This window comes from Natator depressus, chromosome 3 (assembly GCF_965152275.1).
Source record: "Natator depressus isolate rNatDep1 chromosome 3, rNatDep2.hap1, whole genome shotgun sequence".
Taxonomy (NCBI): Eukaryota; Metazoa; Chordata; order Testudines; family Cheloniidae; genus Natator; species Natator depressus.
The window spans coordinates 193,785,628-193,810,217 of NC_134236.1; the positions used below are offsets into that span (position 1 = coordinate 193,785,628).

The 24,590-nt window shown below is 45.0% G+C and overlaps 1 protein-coding gene and 1 long non-coding RNA gene across 2 annotated transcripts in view; one reads left to right on the forward strand and one right to left on the reverse strand.

Annotated features, from left to right (window-relative positions):
• Nucleotides 1–8,573, reverse strand: part of SLC1A4 (solute carrier family 1 member 4) — a 38,335-nt gene extending 29,762 nt beyond the window's left edge. The window contains exon 1 of the mRNA XM_074949567.1: nucleotides 8,038–8,573. Coding sequence (XP_074805668.1) covers nucleotides 8,038–8,573 — 536 coding nt within the window. The remainder of the gene's footprint in view (nucleotides 1–8,037) is intronic.
• Nucleotides 8,574–18,757: 10,184 nt separating this feature from the next.
• LOC141984226 (uncharacterized) lies at nucleotides 18,758–24,000 on the forward strand. Its single transcript, XR_012638694.1, has 3 exons — nucleotides 18,758–18,877; nucleotides 22,318–22,694; nucleotides 23,736–24,000. It is a non-coding gene; the product is annotated as an uncharacterized LOC141984226 (long non-coding RNA).
• The last annotated feature ends 590 nt before the right edge of the window (nucleotides 24,001–24,590 follow it).

The window sequence follows — 24,590 nt, forward strand, 5'->3', positions numbered from 1 at the left end:
GAGGCACGGTGAAAGGAAAGTGACTTGCCAAAGGTCACCTGCCCAGGCCAGCGGCGGCAACAGAACCCAGGTCTCCTGAGTCACAGAGCAGTGCTCTATCCACTAGGATCCACCGCTTCCCTATAACTTTTTTTTTTTTTTTGGGGGGGGGGGGGGGGGAGGATAGAAGTAATTCAGGTGATGAGACAAAAAAATAACTGCTAGGATCACCACAAAAACACACACACACACACACACACACACACATACATTTACTGGTCCCCCGTATCTAGTACTCTTTTCCTAGCCTATTTTCTGCCATGAAGGATAGACAGCTTCCCACAGTATGCTGCTCCAATTAGAGCTTGTCTAGATAGGAAAGTTGTTCTTCAGAAGTGGATTATGTTAAACAGGAACATGGCACTCTTATTCTGGAATATGAATGTCCACACGGGGAGATACTCCTGAACAGCTATTGCACTTTAAATTCTCACCCTTCCTTAATCTGAATTAATTTTCAAATATTGACAACCCTCCTTTCTGGAATTAAGAGTGTCCACATAGGAAGTTATTCTAGAATAGCAATTTCCACAGACAGACCTTAGAAACCTGTGAAACAGGGCCAATCCAAACTCAGGAAGGGAACCACAGGGGAATGGTCCAGAAGGTCCACAGTAGTTGTGGATAAGGGGTGTGATGAGCTTGGGTAGTAGGGTTAGATTAATGAGTTATTTGAATGTGTAACATTAAAAGTTTAGTTTGCTCTAAAAAGACCCCAAACCCTGAAGTACCTGTTACATTTTACAAAAGCACATGAGTGTTATCACTATACCAGCCACCCTTGAGCAAACACTGGGGTTGTCTGATACTGAGTATGCTGGTTATCCTGCCAGCATGTGGTTCAGTGATAGTACAGTCCTTGCTACCATTACCGAGGTGGTAAAACTGAATGCTGTCAGTGCTGGGAAGGAAGAGAGTTACATAACTTATACGGTGCATGTCAACATGCCTGAGTTAGAGATGTATTTCCTGTTTAACTCAGAGGATCTGCTACAGATCCTCCCCTCCCCAGGAAAGGGGACTGCCTCACACATAGGAGCAACTTTAGCCTCAGGGGTGTGGTAGCAAATGCAGACCACCTCTGTGCTCTGAAGAGGAGGAATGCTTCCCACTGTGCCTCTCCTCAGTGCCCAGGCCAGCGAGGATGGCTGCGAGCTGGGCAGAGAACTCTCCACTTGTCACAACACAGTGTACATTTTGCAAAAAGAAAAACAGCCACCACTCACAGGGGGCATCATTCAGCATGAACGGACAGCACTGCCTCAGGGTCTGGGGCACTGGCAGAGCTCAGCGAGGAAGCCTGCAAAATACCCGCCCTAAACCTGATGCAAGACAGCACTGTCACCCAACTTAATTTAATCATTTTAAAAGGAACCTAGATAAGGAGATAACTACGGTTAGAGGAGATTAGACTGGAGTCTTCTCTGTTAAAGATATACACTCATTTGGAAGCTTTTATCCTGTTCACAAATGCACAACCTTGTAAAAACAGCTACTGTTCCATTCCCTAATAATTACAAAGAATCAGTTCCACCAATAATGTAGGGGATGTTAGTTTCTGAATCAGAATGCGGCAAAAAGCAAGTGCAGACTCTACAATTCCTGTTTAAGTTACAACATTCCCTTTTTCATAGTGTATGCAATAATTATGAGGTTACAGAAATGGACATAGCCTGTTGCCAATACATGACACTCTGTGTTTAGCATTTCTTGAAAATACAATTATACAGTTGCTTGAGCTGTGTAACTACTAACCCACCATTCCCATCCCACATCATAGTCATTACAATGCAAGACTTTTATCCCTTTTGGTCTCAGAGTAGACTGTTGCTATTTACTGACATTTTCATTTTTATAACTCTTTCAAAAACAGATTGATTTAACAGATTCATTTAATCACACAACAGTCCGCTGATTGTTTCTAAGGCCCATTACTCCACCATAGTTGCTTAGGGCTAGCCACTGGGATCTGTGAAACCCATGCCTATCCATCCCTCAATTTACAGGGCTAATCCATGACTGTGAGATGTAGTGCCACTAGATTGTTGATTTAAGGCCACCTTTTAGAAATAATCCAGAGGTTATAGTCCAATGTCCATGTTCAGGGTGACTCCAGTCAGTGACTGGGGATCTCAATCCTTACGGCTGAAGGTTCCCCCTCTTGAAACCCAAAGGCAGAGTATTCTCTGCAAGCTCAACTGAGAATGGGGCTAAGAGCAAAAGTACTCCTGCATTCTGAGCCTGGCTCCGATACTGATTCCTGGGGTCTCGATCCAGTCTGTTTCAGTTTCTCCATCTATAACATGGGGATGATAATTTTTCACTCCCTCCCAAGGGTGTTACAACTAGAGCTAGCCAAAAATTGGAATTTCCACCCTGCAGAAAACGCCAAGATTTTGAAATCTGGTTTCATCTCAACTGGGAGGAAAATATTCTCTTTTGTTTTGTCCTTCAATAAATATTTCATTTTCATATGTGTCGCCACTTCAGAGGTCTGGCCTAGTGAATGAGTGATCAGTGGCCAAGCCTGGGAACAGAGCCAAACCCCAGCCTCCCATGGAACAATGCAAAGCACTACTCCTGGCCACCAAGCAATAGACTTTTAAAAAACCAGAACTGCATGTCCTGGTAAAAGACAGCTTTTCTAATCTCCAGAGAATCTATGTTAAATATCGACTCTCCAGGCTGGGTCCCAGTTCCCAGTCACTATTTCCACCTAGGGGAAGGTTTACACTAGGATTCAAGCCTTGTTGTGCCTAAAAAGTGCACTAAGAGTGTGAGTGCCACTTATGATGTCACTAATAATCACCTCACGGTCCAATTCACAGATATATGGCTTGTCAGGCCAGAAGGAACCATTATGATCCTCTAGTCTGAACTCCTGCATAAAACAGGCTATACCATTTCATGTTCCACTAACTCCTGCCTCAAGCCCATAACCTCGGGTTGAGCTGGAGTGTATCTTTCAGAGAGACTATCCCGTCTTGATGTTCAGGTGTGTCATTGCCACCTGTTTTTCACAAGCTAATTATGAACTGTCTTGATACCACTGAAAACGTTTTAATTGATTTTTGACCAGTCTACATATTTTGGCATTTGCTGTTGCCCCAATTTGAACTGAACTGCGTAGCAGAATCTCAAAGGACGTTTCCAGACACCACAGATAACAGCCAAAAAAATCAAAGCCACGTGTCCTTGGGTTTAACTGAAGTGTTTCATACTAAAAAAAATATCATAGTGCATCAGTGTTGTGTGCTTTAAGTGTGAAAGTGATTTGCACTGGCTGCCAGTTCGATTCCAGGCACAGTTCAGTCTTGATTTGAACCTGTGAAGCCCTAAATGGTTTGACACTTTGCCAGCTTAAAGACCTCCTCTCCTGTAGCATTCTGCCACAGCTGAGATCAGCAGAAACATTTTAAAAAGCAATACTAGGGCGAGAGGGAAATAATCAGTGGGGTGTTTTCCATGCAAGTCCCTCACATAACTTGCTCTGCCCCGGTCAGCCAGAGCCTGGATTTGTTAACCTTCTGGACATAGTGCAAAGCTCTTTAAAAACAAAAACAAAACATGGTGCTTGGGGAGGGGACAGAGCAACAGTCTAGGGATGGTGCTTCCAGGTTTCAGGGTGGGATTCTGTGTTGAGCGGGCCAGTGTGTTGGAGGTGATACATGGGGGAGGGCGGCGATGGTGTGTTGGAACAATCCATTTCATCTGATATTTTCAAATTGGATTTTGTCCCATTATCATAGTGGCCCCCTAGTGTGTTTTAGAGGGGTGCTTATTGCTAGGGATTGATTACTTGAGAGACCGACTGCTCCTCTCCCTGTGGGACATTGCCACAACTGAAATCAATGCAGAGGGCCAGAGTTGGGGCACTGCTGCCAGAGCATGCTCCTCAAGGGATTCTTGACTTTGGAATTTGCTCCCTTCCCTCATTCACCAAAGGCTGGATCTGTCAATCATCAGGACATGCTGCATGGATCTTCTTTTCTCCAGGACATTTGAGGACAGGTTGGCTGAGGTACGAAGGGATTTTTCTGTCTGCTGGGGAAGGTTTTTATGGTTGGTGTGTATTTCTTCATATGGATGGGAAGAGTAGTCCATTATCTTAGGATATTTCATTAGATTAAACTATGTATGGGCACCTTGAATATAAGCTAGGCACTTAGTTATCTTTGTATAAACCAAAATGGGGGAAAAAAATCAGTCAATGCTTTTTCTCTAGAAATGGCACCAATGTGCACACTAGTGTTGTTTACTGAGCCAGCAAGTGTTGTTTTTGTTTTGTTTTTTAGCATGAAGGATTAAATTCCATTGATGACTGTGACACAGAAACCCACTGGGCAAAGGGATCACTGTTCTTTACAAGCAGCTCCTGTCTCAGACCTGACAAACTCACTACACCTAATACACTGCTTTCATGGTATTTACCTATAAAAGGTAGCACGTCAGATCTCTACTGAAAGCTTGTAACTTATCAATACTCAATCATTGTGAGATCTTTGTACACATAATATTTAAGGAATAACAGAACTATATTGAAAACTATGCCTATGGGATTGGAGTAAAAGTTAGTCACCAGAGGATAATATGGCCTGATGATGGCCCATTCAAGCGGTAGAGAGTTGTTATCCCTCCTTGGTCAGCCAGTGATGTAATGTAAGGTTCAATTGTCTACCCTTACCCCATCTCAAAATAGTCAATGGAAAACCATCAAAGACAACTGCAAACAATCAAAACCACTTAGGGGTAGAAAGGAACATTCCGGGGGGTCACCCGGTCTGTGACTAAAGATAAAAGATGGATACATCACAGGGTGGAGAAAGACACTCTGCATCCATTCACTGAGGAGACATCTGATGGAGTTGGGTTGTTTCATGAAACACTGGATCCTGGTTCCTGTGAAGCCAGCGAGCTCTAAACCTTTGGGGGGAAAACCTACTTTATGAGATAGAAAAATGTAACTATTAATAAGGGAGGGCCCTAGTTTGCATTTTAAGATTTTGTTTTGTATTGTAACCATTTGTTTCCATCACTCTCTTGTTTCTAGTGGAACCTCTATTCTTCCTTAAAAACACATTATTTTGTTTTATTATAAGTGCTCATAAGTGCTGCGTGTGATACAGCGAGCAGTAGTTTAAGGTAAAACTGGTAAAGTGGGGTAACTGCTCCATTGGGAGCAGAGGATCTGGGATTTCCGTGAGTAGCCCATGTCAGGGGCTGGATATCACAGGGGATCACTTCAAGGGGATTGTGGTGCACCTCTTGTTTACCTGCAGAGCAAAGACAGGATACTGGCACAACCTGGAAGAGAGTGGGTGAGTGGCTAAAAGGCTGGTGGTGTTAGGAATCTAACACCCCGCTATCACAGGGAAGACTCTCTCTCGCAAGAAGCAGAGGGTAGGGAACAAGATGACTCACAGTCCTGGGAACCCCGAGAACCATCACAATACACTTTATCAAACCCCTGACTCTGAGCTCTATCTACATCATTTAAACTCAGCATTTGCATTTAGATGATGCTGGGGGAATCTGTCTACTGCTCCCAAGTTTAGGTGGAACTTCAGAAATCCTGCCAAGCACACTTGGAAGTGCCCGGCCCCCGTCCATCCTGTATGCATTCAGAACACTCAGAACTCCAGGATGATATATCAAGAAAACACCACACACATGCCCAGCATCCTATGAATGTGCAGCATACAGCTTGGGTCATCATCATGGTCTTCTAGACTCTCAGAGTTTAGCAGTGACAGGTAGATTCTTTCTACATTTTAAACAAATTGTTTTTCTTTTTCTTAGATTGGTTTCCCCTACCCCATCAATTCCAATTCCTCTCAATGGGCATTCTATAGCCCTCGACAATAACAAAATGTATATTTAAAAAAAAGAAAAAAAAAAACAACTAAACCTTTGAACTAACATGTTTGTTAAACATAAGAGCTCGGTCACTTTGCTTTTATATTGTAACTCTTCTCCCCAGCCCAAAAATAGACAAAATATAAACAGGAGACTATCAATTCTTATAAAAGGGAATTTATCTCCATACATTCACACCCATTATACTATAACAATTTCCCTCAGTATATTTTTATTTGAAGACACTGCACTCCAACTTGCAGGTTCTCATTCATTCTGCCACTTTTTTCAGATTATGTAGTAATTTTCTCATTGATTAACCTCCGCAATGGGACTACTCACAGAGTAAAGCATTACTCAGCGTAAGATGACACTATCAGGTCCTGAATACTACTAATATATTGTGTGTTACACTTTGAAAGTGTTGAACAAAGATTAATCATTGAATAAGAGATTGCAGTTTGAAATAATTATGAAATTATTAAGAGTCTCTCCCTTTGATGATGAAAACATTGGCTCTGTGCGTTTCACTGAAATGTGTCTTTTTAAAAAAACAAATCTCTCTTATTCAGATTTTCCCAGCATCTGCACACTAAAAATAGTGAACTGTAGAAGTGTTGCTACAGACCCTGACCCCCACCCCAGCACCTATTTAAAATTAAATAACAACACCAACTACGCAATAAGACAAAATAAGAATAACTGCTACGTAATTAGAAATGGGAGCCTTCCCTTTGAAGGAAGTTCTCATGGGGCTGTAATTTTTTCAGCTGGCTCCCTTTCTCTGCAATAGGTGGAAGGAACCTACCAAATGTCAGGATGAAAAAGGAGTGGGGTGGAGGATAATACAAAACATATTAAATACAATCATGCCACTGTATAAGTCAATGGGATAGCCTTAACTGGAATACTGCGACCAGTTTTCATCACCCCATCTCAAAAAGGATACTGCAGAATTAGAGGGAGTTCAGAGATATGCAGCAAGAATGATTTGGGAGCAGGAAAAACTTTTATATGAAGAGAGATTGAAAAGACTGGGATTGTTTGCCTTCACCAGGGGATGCCTTTGACAGGGAAATCTTGAGTAGGAGTAGAGAGACTATTTTAATTCTGTGTTTGGCACTGATGCGACAGCTGCTGGAATACTGTGTCCAGTTCTGGCACCCACAATTCAAGAAGGATGTTAGTATATTGGAGATGGTTCAAAGAAGAACCACAAGAATGATTAAAGAATTAAAAAACATGCCTTATAGTGACAGACTCCAAGAGCTTAATCTAGTTAATTTAACAAAGGTTAAAGGGTCACTTAATTACAGTCTATAAGTACCTACACGGGGAACAGATATTTAATAATGGGCTGTTCAATCTAGCAGAGAAAGATATAGCATGATCCAGTGGCTGGAAGTGGAAGCAGGACAAACTCAGACTGGAAATAAGGCGTACATTTTTAATGGTGAAAGTAAGTAATCATTGGAACAATTTACCTGGTAGATTCTCCCTCACTGACAATTTTTAAATCAACGCTGGATGTTTTTCTAAAAGATATGCTCTAGGAATTATTTTGGGGAAGTCCCATTGTTGCCTGTGCTATGCAGGAGACCAGACAGATGATCACAATGGCCCCTTCTGACCTTAGATTTATGAATGAGAGGGGACATGATAAAAGCATGCAGAATAATGAATGGTCTACACACCTTGTATTCACCCAAGAACCCCGGGGGCTTTCAATGAAACCAAAAGGAGCCAAATTCAAAGGAAATAACTTTCTCACACAACACATAACTAACCAGTGGAACTCACTACTACAAGATATGACTGAGGCCAAGAGCTGAGCAGGATTCAAAGTGGGATCAGACACTTCTATGGGTAGAATTATAATAGTAAAAAAAAAAAAAAGTCTAGAAACCCTCCCGCTTCAGGGCATAAACCAACCTCTAATTAAGGGGCTTAGGAGAAAACTTTCCCTGGGGGCAGGTTACTGCACATCCTTCCTCTGAAGCGTCTAGTGCTAGCCACGGTCAGCGCCAGGGTCTAGCTGGGGCTGATCCCGTAACAGGTGGTTTCTCGGCTCCAGCAGCAGACACCCCCCCAGGTGGGGGGCCCGCTCCCGCCTTAGCACGGGTACAGGGGGCAGGCAGGTACCTGGCGAGGTCCAGGAAGGAGTCCACCGTCTCTTTGCTGGTGGGCAGGGCGTCGGCCAGCCCCAGGGCGTTGGTGTTCAGCGCCTGGGCCCCGGCCCCGGGTCGGACGATGAAGGCCAAGGCTACGGCCAGCGCGGAGGCCACCAGGGTGGTGCCCATGAAGTAGGCGACGGCGATGCCCCCCAGCTTGCCCAGGGCCCGGGTGTCCAGGCTGGCGGCCCCGGAGACCAGGCTGCAGACCACCAGCGGCAGGATGACCATCCGCAGCATGCGGAGCAGCAGCTCCCCGGGGAAGGCCAGGGCGGCCACCTGCGCCCGGCTCAGGCGGGCGCCGCGGACGGCCGCGCCCAGGGCCACCCCGAGCAGCACGCCGGCCACGGTCAGGATGACCAGGCAGTGCTTCCTCAGGCAGCGGCCGCAGCCCCCGCCCCGCCGGCGGGCCGGCTCCGCGGGCAGCGCCCGGCCCGCCGTCGCCTCCGGCCCGGCCAGGGCGCCGCTCCGCACGTGGCCGTTCCAGCTCTCGCTCGGCCGCTCCATGCCGCCGGCCGGGCCGCTCGATGCCGCTGCTGCTGCAGCCCCGGCTAAGCAGGGCGCCCGCGCCGCCGCGGCAGCCCGGCGGGGATGATGCAAGGCTGGCCCTGCCCCTCGCGCCGGCCGCCGCCGCCGCCGCCCCCCAGAGCACGGAGGGCCCCCTCCCCCGGGCGCTGCCCCCCCCCCCCCGGCTGCTGGGGCTGTCACAGCGGCTCGGAGCCGGCGGGGAACCGCGGCGCTCGGGGGCGGGCGAGTTGTCCGGGGGGAACTGGGCCAAAGGGGGGGGTCGCAATCCCGGCTGAGGTTTATTTAGGGCCAGAGCCCTCCTCCGCCCCTTGGCCTCCCGGTTCTTCCCATAAAGGGTCAGGCAGCCGCCGGGAGAGATGCTCCCAGCAGCGCATCACGCCACAGAGCCAGCCTCCCGCTCACAGCCCATTGCACCGGGCAGGCTTCTTGCCCTGTGGGTCTAGACAGTGACAGGGCTCAGGTTTGATTGTGTTTGTACAGCACATTAGCCCAGTGAAACCCTCCTCTTGTCTGGGGATGCTAGTCTAAACTCTACCTTAACATACACAGTGACAGAAACCAATAACCATCATCATTGTGGGCCCAGGCTCCAGGCAACAGCGAATGGGGATGACATTTCCTACTGCTGGCAGCCTGCTTGGAGTAGAACAGTACAAAGCAGGCAGATTTACAATCTCCATCCAGGCTACCAACACTAACCTCACTGTGCGGACTGAAAATGGACTGAAAACCAAAGGACCATTGAAATAGATGGAAAGAAGTGCTCCAGCCAATGGAAATTAAAACTCATGGAAATGAAGTTGAGCATGCATATCTTTTCCTGTGAATCAAGGACAATTTATTTATCCTTCCCACGATTTAGTTTGTTCTCCTATACTGGACTTTACAAAAATGATGGTGAACGTGTCTAGAATAATGGTTTTGCTGCAGTATTTTTATTTCAACATCACCCAGGGAGCCTACTCAGGATCAGGGCCCCATTGTTCTAGGAGTTGTCTTACCATACAAAGACAAAGAAAGGAAGGATGGTTCAGTGGACTGGGTGCTACCTTAGGTGTTAGGAGACCCAGCTGCAATTCCCTGAGTGCCACAGACTTCCTGTGTGACCCTGGGCAAATCACTGTGGTTTAGCAAAAAATAGACACCTAATTTTTAGAAAGAAAGCATTTTTTGCGTTATTAAATATTATCAGTTAAAATATACTTGGAGGTCTGTGGGCAAGATATATAACAAGGCAAAAGTTGTATACATTGGCTAAAATTTGCAAAAACAACTAGACCCAAGACAGCTGATTTTTATAAAGTGCTGAACACTTGCTATGTGAATATTAGCCCCCTTTAAGATGTTTCAAGTTGGGCACCCAAGGACTGAAGCACCTAAAATAACTAGTTTCAGAGTAGCAGCCGTGTTAGTCTGTATTCACAAAAAGGTTCCTCCCCACTGGTAATAGCTCACCTTAAGTGATCACTCTGGTTACAGTGTGTATGGTAACACCCATTGTTTCATGTTCTCTATGTATATAAATCTCCCCACTGTATTTTCCACTGAATGCATCCGATGAAGTGAGCTGTAGCTCACGAAAGCTTATGCTCAAATAAATTTGTTAGTCTCTAAGGTGCCACAAGTACTCCTTTTCTTTTTGCTAAAATAACTAGTCACTTTTGAAAATACTGGCTGTTATCCATTCTATGACTTACATGCTTTATATATCCTTTCTATGCCAGACAAATGTCTCATTTGAAATGGAAATCCAATGGAATGGATCCCACAGATGTGTTCTAAACAAATTACGTCAGTTCTTAGGGTGAATGTAACAGGTGGTACATCTACACAGTGATTAAAAACCCCGTGGCTGGCCTGGGTCAGCTGACTTGGGCTCCAGGCTGAAAAATTGCCGTGTAGATGTTCAGTTCTCGGGCTGGAGCCCAAGCTCTGGGGCCATGTGAAGGTGGAGGGTCTCTGAGCTTGGGCTCCAGCCTGAGCCTGAATGTCTACACAGCAATTTTTAGTCTCACAGCCCAGACCCCATGAGCCTGAGTCCGCTGACCCAGGCCAGCCACAGCCATGCCACAGGTCTTTTATCCCTGTGTAGACATACCCAGGGTGGCTTGCCTTGAGCTACATGCACCTGAGAGGACTCGGGTGATTCTAATATAGAAGTCAGGAGGAAGCTGCAGAGAGTAGTTGAGGCTGTTAGAGACAGGAGGCCTGCCAAGAAGCTGGGGTCACTCAGGAAATGGTTGAAAGACTGCAGGGAGTGTGAAAGACTTTGGTAGGGAAGACCCTGTCATTAAGGGAGCTGTGACAGAGAGGAGCTGCAGTAAGCAGGAGGCTATTGTTAGAGACCCTGACTGAGAGAAGGGTTTGGCCCTGAAAGCCAGAACCAGAGGGCCACGCTTCAGCTGGGTAAAGCCTGTGAGACACCTTGCATTGGGACTTAGCTCTGGGGGCTGAGGGAGTGATTGAACTGGCCTTGGGCCCTTGAGGGGGCTGTTGTAATTACTTATGGACTGTGAGGTTAACGGGCCTGAAGTGGGGAGAAATTGGTAGCAGGGCCATTGTGCTACAGTGATAGACAAGCTTCTATTGTCATTCTGACTTGCCATGTTTTTAGAGAAGGAGGGTTCTGTGGTTAAGGTAGAGGAATGTGGGTATAGAGACCTGGGATTAATTTCCAACTCATCTATGGCTGTCCTGAGTAACCTTGGGAGAATCTCTCACTCTCTCTCAACCTTTCATCTTTAAAATGGAAGCAGTAACACTGTGCTTCCCTTCTTCACATGGTGGATGTAAGGTTAAACTAATGTCTGGAATGTGCTTTGAGAGCCTAAGAGGAATGGTATCAGGGAACAGAGTACTATTGTTATTAGTGTTGACATACTGAAGTGATGGAGTCACCTTCTTACATGTAAAACTAACACATGTATATAGCCCAAAGAGGTAATCTATTTTAAGGTTTTCTATAGAGCCTGTTAGTGTAGTATCTAAGATGTGACCAAGTAAATAAGATTCACATTTCAAGGCCACAGAGGACTTCATGGAGCTTTCAGTTGCTCTAAGTCCCTAGATTCTATAAAGTTCTTCTTGGGGGCTTCTTATAATGCCAGTTATGGTGGGAATGCTTTATCATGATCCTCCTCCCAGATAGTTGGTCTTCTCTATGATGATGCAACTTACAAAACTCAGCATGAAATATTGCGTCAGATAAAATGGTCTTAGGTGAGGGAGCTTGACTGTGGAACAAACTGCCAGAGGAAACCAGACTAAGCCAACGTCGGATCATTTTTAAAGCAGGCTGTAAATATGCATCTTTTGATGAAGCGTTCCCATCAGAACTAGAATACATATAGATAAATCAGGTATATGCTCCTTTCTTGTGTGTGTTCAGTTGTGTAAGTATATTGATATATAGTATCACTATATATGTGGAGTCCAAACATACTGAAAATCAATTCCAGAAGTCAATGCAAGTTTTGTATGTAGACAAAGACTATATGCATAAGAGAAACGGGGGGGAAATTCAACCTATAACAATTCTCAAATGCAGCCCTAGGCATGCAGTGAGGGCAAAGGAAGATCTTGTTTACAGATCCACACCTGCAAGGTACTAAGTGGGTGTACCCTCAACTCTCACGAGTTGGCTGTAGATCAGTAAAGTGAACAGATACATGAGTGATTTCCCCACAATCACTTAGATTTTCCCATATTTTAATTTGTTGATACAAAAACTGGCACTTTGCTAAGCTCTGTTAGAGCATGGCTGGACAGGGGAGTCCATTAAAAGCAGAGTGGAAAGGATCTGCATCAAAATCCTTTCCATTCTCATCCTATTTCTGATGTGATCAATTCAGAGATTGAAAGAAAGATGCCTGAGATTCTCTGCTATGCTGAACTTCAGCAACGGGGGCGCTGTCGGGCAGCTGTTTCAGACTCCCTGATTCTCAGGGTAGATCTGTCCCGCCCTGGTATAGGTTAGAGCAGTCTTGGGTCTGCTCTGATCTATGCTGGTTGTCTAACTCCCTAAGGTGCTTTATGCCAGCTGTACATACTTGGGGAGAGGAGTGCTACAGCCATGCCATTGTGCCATTTGGGAGTTTTCCTACACTGGCAGCTGTGTGTGGATCTGGCTTCTTTCTGGCCCCTCTGCACTGCCGAGGCACAGCTACGGATCTGATCCTCTATTATGAACAAGCCTGTCTGTGTCGTGAGCTTGCTGTCAGCATTCCCCAGTATTCCTTTAGGAATCTGAAGTTATTGGAAGGTTGACCCCTTTCCAATTTTTTTTTTGAAAGACAGTTTGAATGGTTGAGAACAGTGTCCTGAAAGGGCCGTCCCACAGGGTAACACTCTTCTGAGAATATCCACGGACTATGCAAAAAGGGGTTATCTCCAAATTGAACTCTCCAGCCAAGCCATAGCATAGTGACCTAGCGAGATCTGTGGAAGACACAGAGCACTTCCTTGAGGTGCAGACTATACCTGGGCAAAAAGACAATATTATGCCTAGGGTGCCAAACTACTTGGATGGTTTCCTACCATGAATTGTTCCTACCAAGGGCATCTCCCTAGATAGAATGGGGACTGTTGCAAAAGAGACCTCTCTGCAATCATTTTTCCAGAGCCCTTGCAGTGCCGGTCCCATTGTAAACTCTATGCAGAGTATATCCTCCCCCACACAGTGATCTGGGCTCTTTGAATAAGGGTGGTTCCAAGTTATATGAAAACAAGGACCTGTAACCCCTGCTAATGTGAGGTCCCAAGAATATTGCTAATGTCCTACTACATAAAGAATTACTACTAACAGTTAAAAAGACCCTCCAGTGTAATCCTGTCCACGTCGATCCACCTTCTTTTCAGTCTTTTTATGTTCTCACATGCAGTGGAAAAAATTCTGATTAAACACACGCATGCACCTGCACATTGTCAGATGGCAAAAGCACACAGTAGCTTTGCAAATATCACTTGATTGCCCAAACTCTAACTAAATATAAACTTGACAGACAGGGCTGGTTGATCTAGGGTGAATATTTAACTTTATTCCCAAAAAGCCAGGCAGTTTTACCAGGGAGAAAAAGAAAAAATAAAAACTCTAAGGGTGTGATTCTCATTTACACGAAGGCCCCTTTCCAGTGCTTTGGCACAGTAAAGGGGACTTGAGGTGGGAGTAGATTACAGTCACAAAGCAGCTTAAATTTCCTTTTACACTGCCAGAATGGTGCACAGGGGCCTTAGGGTAAATGAGAATCAGGCTTTAGGAGAGTACTGAAAAGCAAAGTAGACAAGACTGTTCCCCTGTGTAGAAAAGCCAGTGCGGGGAACAGAGTCCTCCTCTGTGGGGTCTTCAAGGAGTGTTCTTTGGGGGGCAAGGAAAGGGGACAGTGGGAAGAAGAAAGGAAGAGGAACAAGCAGGAGGTATAGTCCCCCCTGAACAGGGAAACATACCACAGTAAGAGACAGGAGATGTGAGTCTCTCAATAATGCTGGGTATGCGGTATCCAGCATGTGGTGGGTATCGAGTGCCGGGCTTAGTTTTTTCAAAACAAACTGGTCTTAAAGGCAATGTAGTTAGCTCTCTTAAGCTGCATGGCAGGACATCCTCAAGCTCTGGATGGAGAGGGGAGGAGAGAGAAAGATACAGAGGAACAACTTCAAATGATGCTGGAACCATCTGAGTTTTAATAGTTTGAATGAAGAGCTCGCGTGTGTGTCAAAAGTGGAGAGTGTCGATTTCTTCTTCGGTTGTATGAGTGTTTAATAATGTGCACTCCCAGTGGTGGGATGTTACTATTGCATTTAGTTTCCTAGAGGTTGTACTTTATCTGATATTCTTGTTTTTTACTTAGACTCACTTTAGCAAATACAGAAGAGGGCCATTATCATAGAAGGAAAAACTAGCAGACCCTGAGCTGGCATATGTCAGCTACACTCTATTACAGTCTGTAGAGTTATGTTAAATTACACTAGCTAAGGAGCTGGCTCTAGGCATCCAAATTAATACCCAAGCTAAATATAACTTGGAAAAGTGTAGTATCAGCCTGATTTGCATAAAATGAATAGAACATTCAGTAAAAAGCCACCTTATGGAGAACAATAGTTTGAACTGTTTTAAAACTATTTAGTGTTGACTTAGTACAATGGTTTTCAATTTGTGGTCAACCCAAGGGTCCGCGGACTATGTCTAAGGGGTCCGTGGAAGTTTGTTGTTACCACAGAATAGTGTTTTTTAACCTGTGATCTGTGAACACCCTGGGGGTCCACTGACTACGTCTAAGATTCCAAAGGGTCTGCACCTCTATTGGAAATTTTTTAGGAGTCCACAAATGAAAAAAGGTTGAAAACCATTGACTTAGTAGATGTAAGTAGCAAACACAATATTTATTCTTACATATTTTATCCCTGACTCTGGTACGTGGTAAAGCAGGCGTGTGTACTGTGCATCCCTAGGAGCAACCCACACATGTAGTACCTCCAGGCTTATTCTGTAGAACAAAGCCCATCCTACATCACATGATGGCCTGTGTAGTATTCCCTTAAGTACTCCCTCTTGCACTCGTGGCCAGCTCCAGGGGTGGAAGAGACAGTGGGCATGTGAGGGATTGAGAGCGGGTGGATCAAATGGCATGCAGGCATCTTGAGAAGGTGGCCAGCTCTCAGCTGTAGGAAGCCACTAGCCAATGCAGGAGGAACAGTGGAAGATCAGCAAATGACACATGCCAACTCCTCTTTCTCCCTTGCCAGACATCGGTCCAGCAATGTGACCACTAGACAGAAGATCACAGAGACAGCTGGACTCTGGGGTTATGCAGGCATCCAATCATGTCCGTGTGTGTTTTGTTCCACTTCCCAGCTGCAATTATGTGCTATGATGCATTGCTATATGTATGACATGGAGCTTTGGCAGCTTGTACGTCATGTGTGTAGGGGTAAGGGTTGCCTTGGGGGCTTTTTCTGCTTATCTTAGTCAAGCTATGCATATCACCGATGATTGACCTTGTTTTGGCAGACTCACTGCCAGTGTCATCAATTTGTGAAGAAGGGATTGGTAAGCAGCCTTTACTGCAGCAAGGATGGATAATTGGCTCAATGAGCAAGATCCCACATACCTCCACTTCAGATAGATCCTTGATCCCTGCCTTAGACAGAGAGGTAGGCACACACCAGCACTTGGCAGAGGTACAGAAAGTGATTCTTCCTTTATTTCCTTGCCCAGGGTTCCCTCTGTACTAAGGAGTAACTCTCTCTGTGCAAACACAGGTAACTTGGCTCCATTCAGGTATAGGCTTATAAAGTGGCTCAGCACTATAAAGACTCAACTGCTGTCCTTAGTCTCTGTCCAAACACGACAAACATTGCCCCAATGCCAGTGTGTGTTTTTACGGTTTATTGTCTTTTAAGAAATGAAAGTTATATGCAGGATGAATCACTTTAATGGGAGATACAAAACTCTGTTTGCATGGATGAAGGGCAAACAATTGTTCATTGCCTTCCCTTGGCACAGGAACAGAGATAAATATGGGGGAAAGTCAAAACACTGATACGCAAGCCAGGTGTAACATGAATGCAGCACAATGTCAAAGTAACCGATGAACCATTGGAAGGCAATAGATAATTACAACAAAATGTCACATGGGCGCTAATGTCACTCTGCCTCGCTTTCCACTGCAATGTTTAGGTCATAGTAAAACTGCCACTTTCATTTTCAAACCATGTAAACTTGCTGACAAACTCCCGGGAGTGTGACTTGGCAGGTTTGGACACACGCAGAGGATAAACCAAGGGTACCTGGTGAGGGCAGCATGGCAAGAGAGAGTGGTAGGGAAGAGACCCTAAGGAACACTGAGAAAGTGAGGGATGAATTGCAAAGAAGGTGGTAAGCAGGTGGACCTTAGTGCTGCCTTGGACAAATGAAGGTGGCGCATGCATTTGGACAAAGACCTGACCCCAGTTGATGTGATAAGGGGAAGAAGATGAACTAAACACTATTCGTTCTTCACACAGCTATAGCAGTCAGGATTATGGGCCAGGTCCTGCTGCTGTTGAAGTCAATGGGTAATATATTCAAATAGGCCTAAGTGACTTAGAACCCAGAACCCCCCCGCACTGCAGCCACCGGCCCCGAGGAGCGCTGGGAGGGCAGGCAGCGTGGCCCCGGCCCCGGCCCCGGCCCTAGGCGGGGTGAACACTGTGGGACTGGAGCCACATGCAGAATGGGAAGCAGGAGTGGGGACTGGATGTGGAATGTGGGCTGGGCCACGCCTGGCTATTTGGGGAAGCACAGTGTATGGTACCCACCGCCCATGACCAGTATGTAGATCTGGATGGGGAGGAGGGAAACAACACAGACTAGAGCACTGGTTTGCAACCCTTCCAGACTACAGAACCCCTTTCAGGAGTCTGATTTGTCTTATGTACCTTAAGTTTCACCTTACTTAAAAACTACTTGCTTACAAAATCAGACATAAAAATACAGACATGTCACAGCATACCATTATTGAAAAATTGCTTATTTCTCATTTTTCCATATAATTATAAAATCAATCGATTGGAATATAAATATTGTACTTACATTTCAGTGTCTAGTATATAGAGCAGTATAAACAAGTCATTGTCTTTTAAATTATGGTTAGTACTGACTTTGCTAGTGCTTTTTTAGGTAGCCTGTTATAAAACTAGGCAAATACCTAGATGAGTTGATGTAGCCCCTGGAAGACCTCTGAGTACCCCAGGAACATGCATACCCCTGGTTGAGAACCACTGGACTAAATTACACACCATTGCATATTGTTATTTCAGGTAAATGCTATTTGGTTAAGGATTTCACTGAATGGCCTAGATTGGGGCCAAATTTTAAATTGGTACCGACATGGGTATACAAGGATAAAAGGAGCATTCCCCACTATCATACCTCTCCCACCCTCTACTGTAGCCAGGAATGGTTGCAGGCTCTGGTAAGCATAGATACTGCCCTCTGCTCGTGCACCCTGGGATGCCAACCACCCCAAGGGGGGCATGAAGTTCTGAAGTGGAGGCAAAGCCATAGAATGTTAGGGTTAGAGGGGACCACAGGGGTCATCTAGTCTAATCCCCTGCCAAGATGCAGAATTTGTTGTATCTAAACCGTCCAAGACAGATGACTCTCCAGTCTCCTTTTGAAAACCTCCAGTGAAGAAGTTTCCACAACTTCCCGAGGCATCTGTTCCATTGTCCTACTGTTCTTAGAGTTAGAAAGTTTGTCCTGAGATTTGATCCAAATCTGCTGTGCTGTAGTTTGAACCCATGGCTTCTTGTCCTGCCCTCTGTGGCAAGAGAGAACAACTTTTCTCCATCTTTTTTATGGCAGCCTTTCAAGTACCTGAAGACTGCTATCATTCCCCCTCTCCCCGCCGCCTTAATCTCCTCTTTTTCCAAACTAAACATACCCAGTTCCTTCAGCCTTTGCTCATATGGCTTGCATTCCATCCCTTTGATCATCTTTGTCTCTGGATCCTTTCCAGTTTCTCTACATCCTTTCTATACATTGGTGACTAAAATTGGACACAGTGCTCCAGCTGAGGTCTAACCAGCACCTAGCAGAGCAGTACTATCACCTCCCATGACTTGCATGCTATGCCTCTCTTAATGCAGCCTGACATTGCATTTATCTTTTTTTTGCAACAGTACTGCATTCCTGACTCATGCTGAGGGTATAATCCACCACAACTCCCAGATCCTTCTCAGCAGTGCAGCTGCCAAGCCAGTTTTCCCCCATTTTGCATTTGTGTATTTGATTTTTCTTCTTTAAGTGTAGCACCTTACATTTGTCTTTGTTGAATTTCATTTTGTTATCTATAGCCCAGTTCTCCAATTTATCAAGATCCCTCTGAATTTTAGCTCTATCCCGCAAAGTATTGGCAGCCCCACCTAGCTCTGTGTCATCTGCAAGCTTGATCAGCGTGCTCTCTATTCCTACATCCCGGTCATTAATAAAGATGTTAAACAACACTGGACCCTAAACGGATCCCTGTGGAACCCCACTTGAGACCGCCCTCTAATCCGACATCATTCCATTAACAATTACTCTTTGTTTGCGGTTGTTTAACCGATTATGTATCCACTTAATGGTAGTTCTGTTGAGCCTGCTTTTCTCCAGATTACTTATCAGACTGTCATGACCCCATTCCCTCACTTCAACACCAAGCAACTCCTGCCAGAGCCCTGAGAGATTACGACTGGAACTGCTTGAATTCAACATGACTGAGTTCAAAGCAGTGTTCGGAGAGAAGAGTCCTCCCTAAATCCTGAGGGTGAGTGGGAAAGAAACTTTGTTCTCTCCAGAGCACTTTTCTCACTTCCTGTTGAAAACAAGAGTGACTGGCTATCAGTGGGCCTGATCTTTCAATCATTTTGGAAAGTTGCAATGACAGTAATTGTAACTGCATTGATTTGCTTTTTAAAACATGTAATCAGAAATGAGTTGTTCCTAAATGACCGGCAATGCTCAGTTATCATTGCCCATTGAAGGAAACTGGTCTATCGCTGCTAGAGAGCAGTGTGAAATGACACAAAAGCTGACCTCCAGCTATATATACTCCATATAGGGTCAAATTCTGCTCTCAGTTAACCAGGGTCAATCTGGAGTAACTCTACTGAAGCTAGTGGATTTACATCAGTGTTAACAAGAGCAGAATTCGACACACTGTGTATATCTGGAAGGGGAGTTTTCCCTTTATTGCTGCAAGTTACTCTTGGCTTCAGTGCTGCACAACTTGTGTGTGTGTGTAATTGTGTGTGTGTTTGGTTTTTCAAGGTTTCAGCTCCATTTCTAGAGTCTCCATCTTTCACAATTTGCAGAGTTCTTGCTCTGCTCACTCAGGCATGCTAAGGACCTTAGATTTATGCCTGAGGAACTGAGGGGGTGGAGGGGAAAGGAGGCTGGAAATCAAGCCCCACATTTTCAAACAGAGACTTGTGTGTGTGCCCATACTCAACCCCAAAAGCAATAAGAACAATCCCTTCTGAGTGCCGTTGGTAGAATTTAAATGCTGAAACAACAGTGCCATGGATGTGCTACTAACACTTATTGAATGGAGTCCAGGAACATTATTCATGTCACTATGTATGGAAAGGGATGGGGGAGGGAGGGAAAGAGAGTAAGGTTTGTGGGATTCTCAGATCCTGATTTAGGCAAGCTTCTTTATTCAGTAGAGGAGTGAAGCGTGTGCTTAAATCAATAGGACTTCAGTACATGTTTAGATGCTTCCCTGAATCAGGGTCTCAAGGAATGTGCTTCCCCTTGGGCACCTAGATGTCCACAATGCAGTGGTTATAAGTTCGCAAATGTAGCCAGTTGACAGGCAAGGCAGAAAAGCCCATCTTGAACAACATGTTTCTTGCAAAGGAGCTGTAGGAAAGTAGGCACTTGCAAAGCCAGCCCCCCTTTTTAGGGTGAAATAGCCACTGTATTAGAGGCACAAGAAATGCAGAGCATGGCTGTTGTACTTTGTTTCTGATGGATAAAGAGAGGCAGCAGAGACAGCAGCTGGAGCAGGCTGAAAGCTTTCTGAGGGCTGCAGGAAAAGACCCCATTATTAGAGAGCACTAAAAGCCCTTTCATTGCTAAGGAAAGCCGAACTAAAGAATGTCAGAGGGATGCCTGAAGCTGCCACCCAGAGCAACCAGGGGGTTATTAAGCCCTTTGCAAAGACCCCCCCTCAACCTCTTGGCAGCGGTGATTTTGGATGGGTACTTGTGCCAGGCCCACCTTTTGAAATACTTTAAAAAGGAGTCTATGGAGAGGGGGAACTTGGACTTCTGTGGGGGGCCCCATTGACAAAGCCATGCCTGGGAGCTCTAAATAAGCGCTGACATTGCAACTGGTTCTGTATGAAATGGGGGAAGCGGGGAGTGCTAAGGAAAGCTGGCTGTGCTGAAATTAGGACTGTCAGTTAATCACAGTTAACTCACGCAATTAACTCAAAAAAATTAATTGTGATTAATTGCATTTTAATCGCACTGTTAAACAATAAAATAGCCACTGAAATTTATTACCTATTTTTGGTTGTTTTTCTACATTTTCAAATATATTGATTTAAATTACAACACAGAATATAAAGTGTACAGTACTCATTTTATATTATTTTTATTACAAATATTTGCACTGTAAAAATGGCAAACAAAAGAAACAGTATTTTTCAATTCACCTCATACAAGTACCATAATGCCATCTCTTTATCGTGAAAGTGCAATTTACAAATGTAGATTTTTTGTTACATAACTGCACTCTAAAACTAAAGAATAAAAACGTTAGAGCCTACAATTCCACTCAGTTCTACTTCTTATTCAGCCAATTGGTAAGAGAAACAAGTTTGTTTCCCTTTACAGGAGATAATGCTGCCGGTGTCTTATTTACAATGTCACCTGAAAGTGAGAACAGGCATTCACATAGCACTTTTGTAGCCGGCGTTGCAAGGTATTTACGTGCCAGATATGCTAAACTTGCATATACCCCTTCATGCTTCGGACACCATTCCAGAGGATACGCATCCATGTTGATGACACTCATTAAAAATAATTTGTTAATTAAATTTTGACTGAACTCCTTGGGGGAGAATAGTATGGCTCCTGCTGTTTTACCCGCATTCTGCCATATATTTCATATTATAGCAGTCTCGGATGATGACTCAGCACATGTTGCTTGTTTTAAGAACACTTTCACTGCAGATTTGACAAAACGCAAAGAAGGTACCAATGTAAAATTTCTAAAAGATAGCTACAGCACTCAACCCAAGGTTTAAGAATCTAAAGTACCTGCCAAAATCTGAAAGGGACAAGGTGTGGTGCATGCTTTCAGAAGTCAAAAGAGCAACACTCTGATGCGGAAACTACAGAACCCATACCATCAAAAAAGAAAATCAACCTTCTGCTGGTGGCATCTGACTAGAATGATGAAAATTAACATGTGTCGATCTGCACTGCTTTGGATTGTTATCGAGCAGAACCCGTCATCAGCATGGAAGCATGTCCTCTGGAATGGTGGTTGAAGCATGAAGGAACATATGAATCTTTAGTGTATCTGGCACGTAAATATCTTGCAACGCTGGCTACAACAGTGCCATGTGAACGCTATTCTCGCTTTCAGGTGGCATTGTAAACAAGAAGCGGGCAGCCTTATCTCCTGCCAATGTAAACAAACTTGTTTGTCTGAGCGATTGACTGAACAAGAAATAGGACTGAATGGACTTGTAGGCTCTAAAGCTTTACATTGTTTTATTTTTGAATGCAATTATTTTTTGTACATAATTTTACATTTGTAAGATCAACTTTCATGATAAAGAGATTGCACTACAGTACTTATATGAGGTGAACTGAAAAATACTATATTTTTTTTACAGTGCAAATATTTGTTATAAAAATAATAATATAAAGTGAGCACTGTGCACTTTGTATTCTGTGTTGTAACTGAAATCAGTATATTTGAAAATGTAGAAAACGTCCAAAAATATTTAAATAAATGGTATTCTATTATTAACAGTGCACTTAATCACACAATTAATCACAATTAATTTTTTAATCACGCAATTAATCACGATTTATTTTTTTAATCACTTGACAGCCCTAGCTGAAATGTGTGTGTGTTGGGGGAGGGGCGTTGGGGTGGGAAAGACAGTAGAAAATGAGATGCAATGGGGAAGCACTTTAATGCCAAAGGGCATATGACTCCTTCCCTGCTGGCTTTTGTTTTCAGTTTTCCTACTTCAGCGTGCTCTGCACAGGAGGTGGTGGATCTCATCGCTGTGTGGGGAGAAGAGTCTGCGCAGGCAGAGCGCCGATCCAGCAGAAGAAATGCTGACATCTATGCAGATCGCTCGTGGAATGGGGGAGAAGGGCTACACAAGGGACACACAACAGTGCTGTGTGAAAATAAAAACTTCACCAAGCGTACCAGAAGGCAAGGGAGGCAAACGGTCGTTCTGGTGCTGAACCCCACACACGCCGGTTCTACAATGAGCTGCATGCGATTCTCGGGGGTGATGCTACCAGCACCCCCACAAGCAATGTGGACACCTCAGAGGTGGATGATATGGTGGATGAGGAAGAGGAGGGGAGGAGAATGGGAGACAGGTGAGTGGTGGAACCATTCTCCCCTGTGGGTCACAGGGCATCATGGTGGCCGACCGTGATACCGGGGAAGGCACCTCTGGTGACTTTGCAGTTACAATGAAAGTCCAGTTAAACTTTAGTGGGCCCACACATTCGGTGGTATTGCCTGTTTACTGTGAAGAAAAAGTGAGGTGCTGTGGTTCTCTGCTTACAAGAGGCCGCTCCAGCTATGCAGAGTGTGGCCTCCGGAAAAGACTGTTTATGTGGCCTGGGATACCCCAGGAATCCTCCATGGATATCTCTAGGAACCTTTCATGGAGACACTCTGCAATCCTTTACAGAAGGTTTCTGGGCAGGGCAGTCTTATATCTTCCACCATGGTAGGACACTTTCCCACGCAACTCCTGAATTAATTCTGCTGGCATCATTGCGTACACAGCATAAGGACCAGGTCTATACCCAAATGCTTGCAGCATCTCCTTCCTTTCCGCCTCTGCTACCCTTAGGAGACTGATATCACATAGGGTTGCCTAGGGGGCACGGGGGAAGTTCTCATTAAAAGTGCTCTTACACGAAAAAGAAAGAGAGCATGTAGACCCACCCCAAGCCCCACATTCCGGATTGCCAGACCATGCGGCCATTAATGTGCCTTTACTGTGCTCAGCATGAGCCGACAAGTAGTTTAAAGTGGCTGATAGGGGACTGGGGCCCCACATGAGAGATTCCGCAATTTGGGAGTGAAAACTTCCCCTCACCCCCACCCCCTTCCTAAACAGCTTCCTGTGGTGATATGGGGAAGGGCTATTGTTCAACTAGCTACCTGTGCTTCTGCCATGAGCCTGCCATAAACTTCATTAAAAGTCACCCATGACCCGGAGGGGCACGCTCACCAGGGCTGGAGCAGCAAAATGGCACAGTGAATGGTTACGGATTCTGATTATGTTATGGCTTGCACCTAGTGGAATAAGGGTTTGTTTTTTTTTTTTTTTATGAAAATGGCCTTCCTAAGGAAACATTTTATTCATGTACAATGGCTCCTTTATTTTTTCCCCTGACTGACAGCTGGAAATGTGTCCTTCGACATGTCAGCCACACCTGAAAGCAGACTTTCGCTGATTAGAAGGAGAAACAGAACGCAGGAGGACTGAGATAATGAACACCTCCGGGACAGCTGACACAGAGCTGAGAGCATGGAGGATTTCACTGTCCGAGAAGTTAGACATGGAGAGCAGGAAAGCTTCCAATGAGCAAGAGTGTTTGGCGCAGGATGAGATGCTTTGGATTATGAGGGACCAAGCAGACATGTTGAGGCGTCTGGTTGAATTGCAGGAACAGAAACAGGAGGGTAGAGTCCCTCTGCAGACCCTGGTGGACAGCCCACCAGCATCGCCTGGTGCAGCATCACCCTCCCCTAAGTGTTCCATGAGACATGGGTGAAAAGTCCATTATCTCTTTCACTTTACTTGGGGGGGTGGGAGGGTATAAGGAACAGAAGGTGCCCATTCACAGAGCTCTGATGGTCTGGAATGTGGTGTTATGTTACACAGCTGAAAATGTTTCTCCTATTCCAACTTTACAATCCCTTTTCCCCAAAGGGACCATTTCTTTCTGTTCTCCCTCTTTCCTTATGTTTGTTAAATAAAGTAAACGGATTCAAGAAATAAATGTTCTTTATTGAATAGAAGCAGTGGGCTTGGGTGGGGGGTTGGCTTTACAGGGACAGTGATACAAGCCAGGTGAAGGTTTGGGAAAGCACAACGCAGACAAGCAGCTCACATTACCGTGACTCGTTACTGAAACAGCTTTTCAAAGCCTCACAGATACACAGCACCCCTTGCTGTGCTCTTCTTATTGCCCTAGTGTCTGGCTGCTCAAAAATGGCTGTCATGCGACCTGTCTCAACTGCCCACCCCTGCA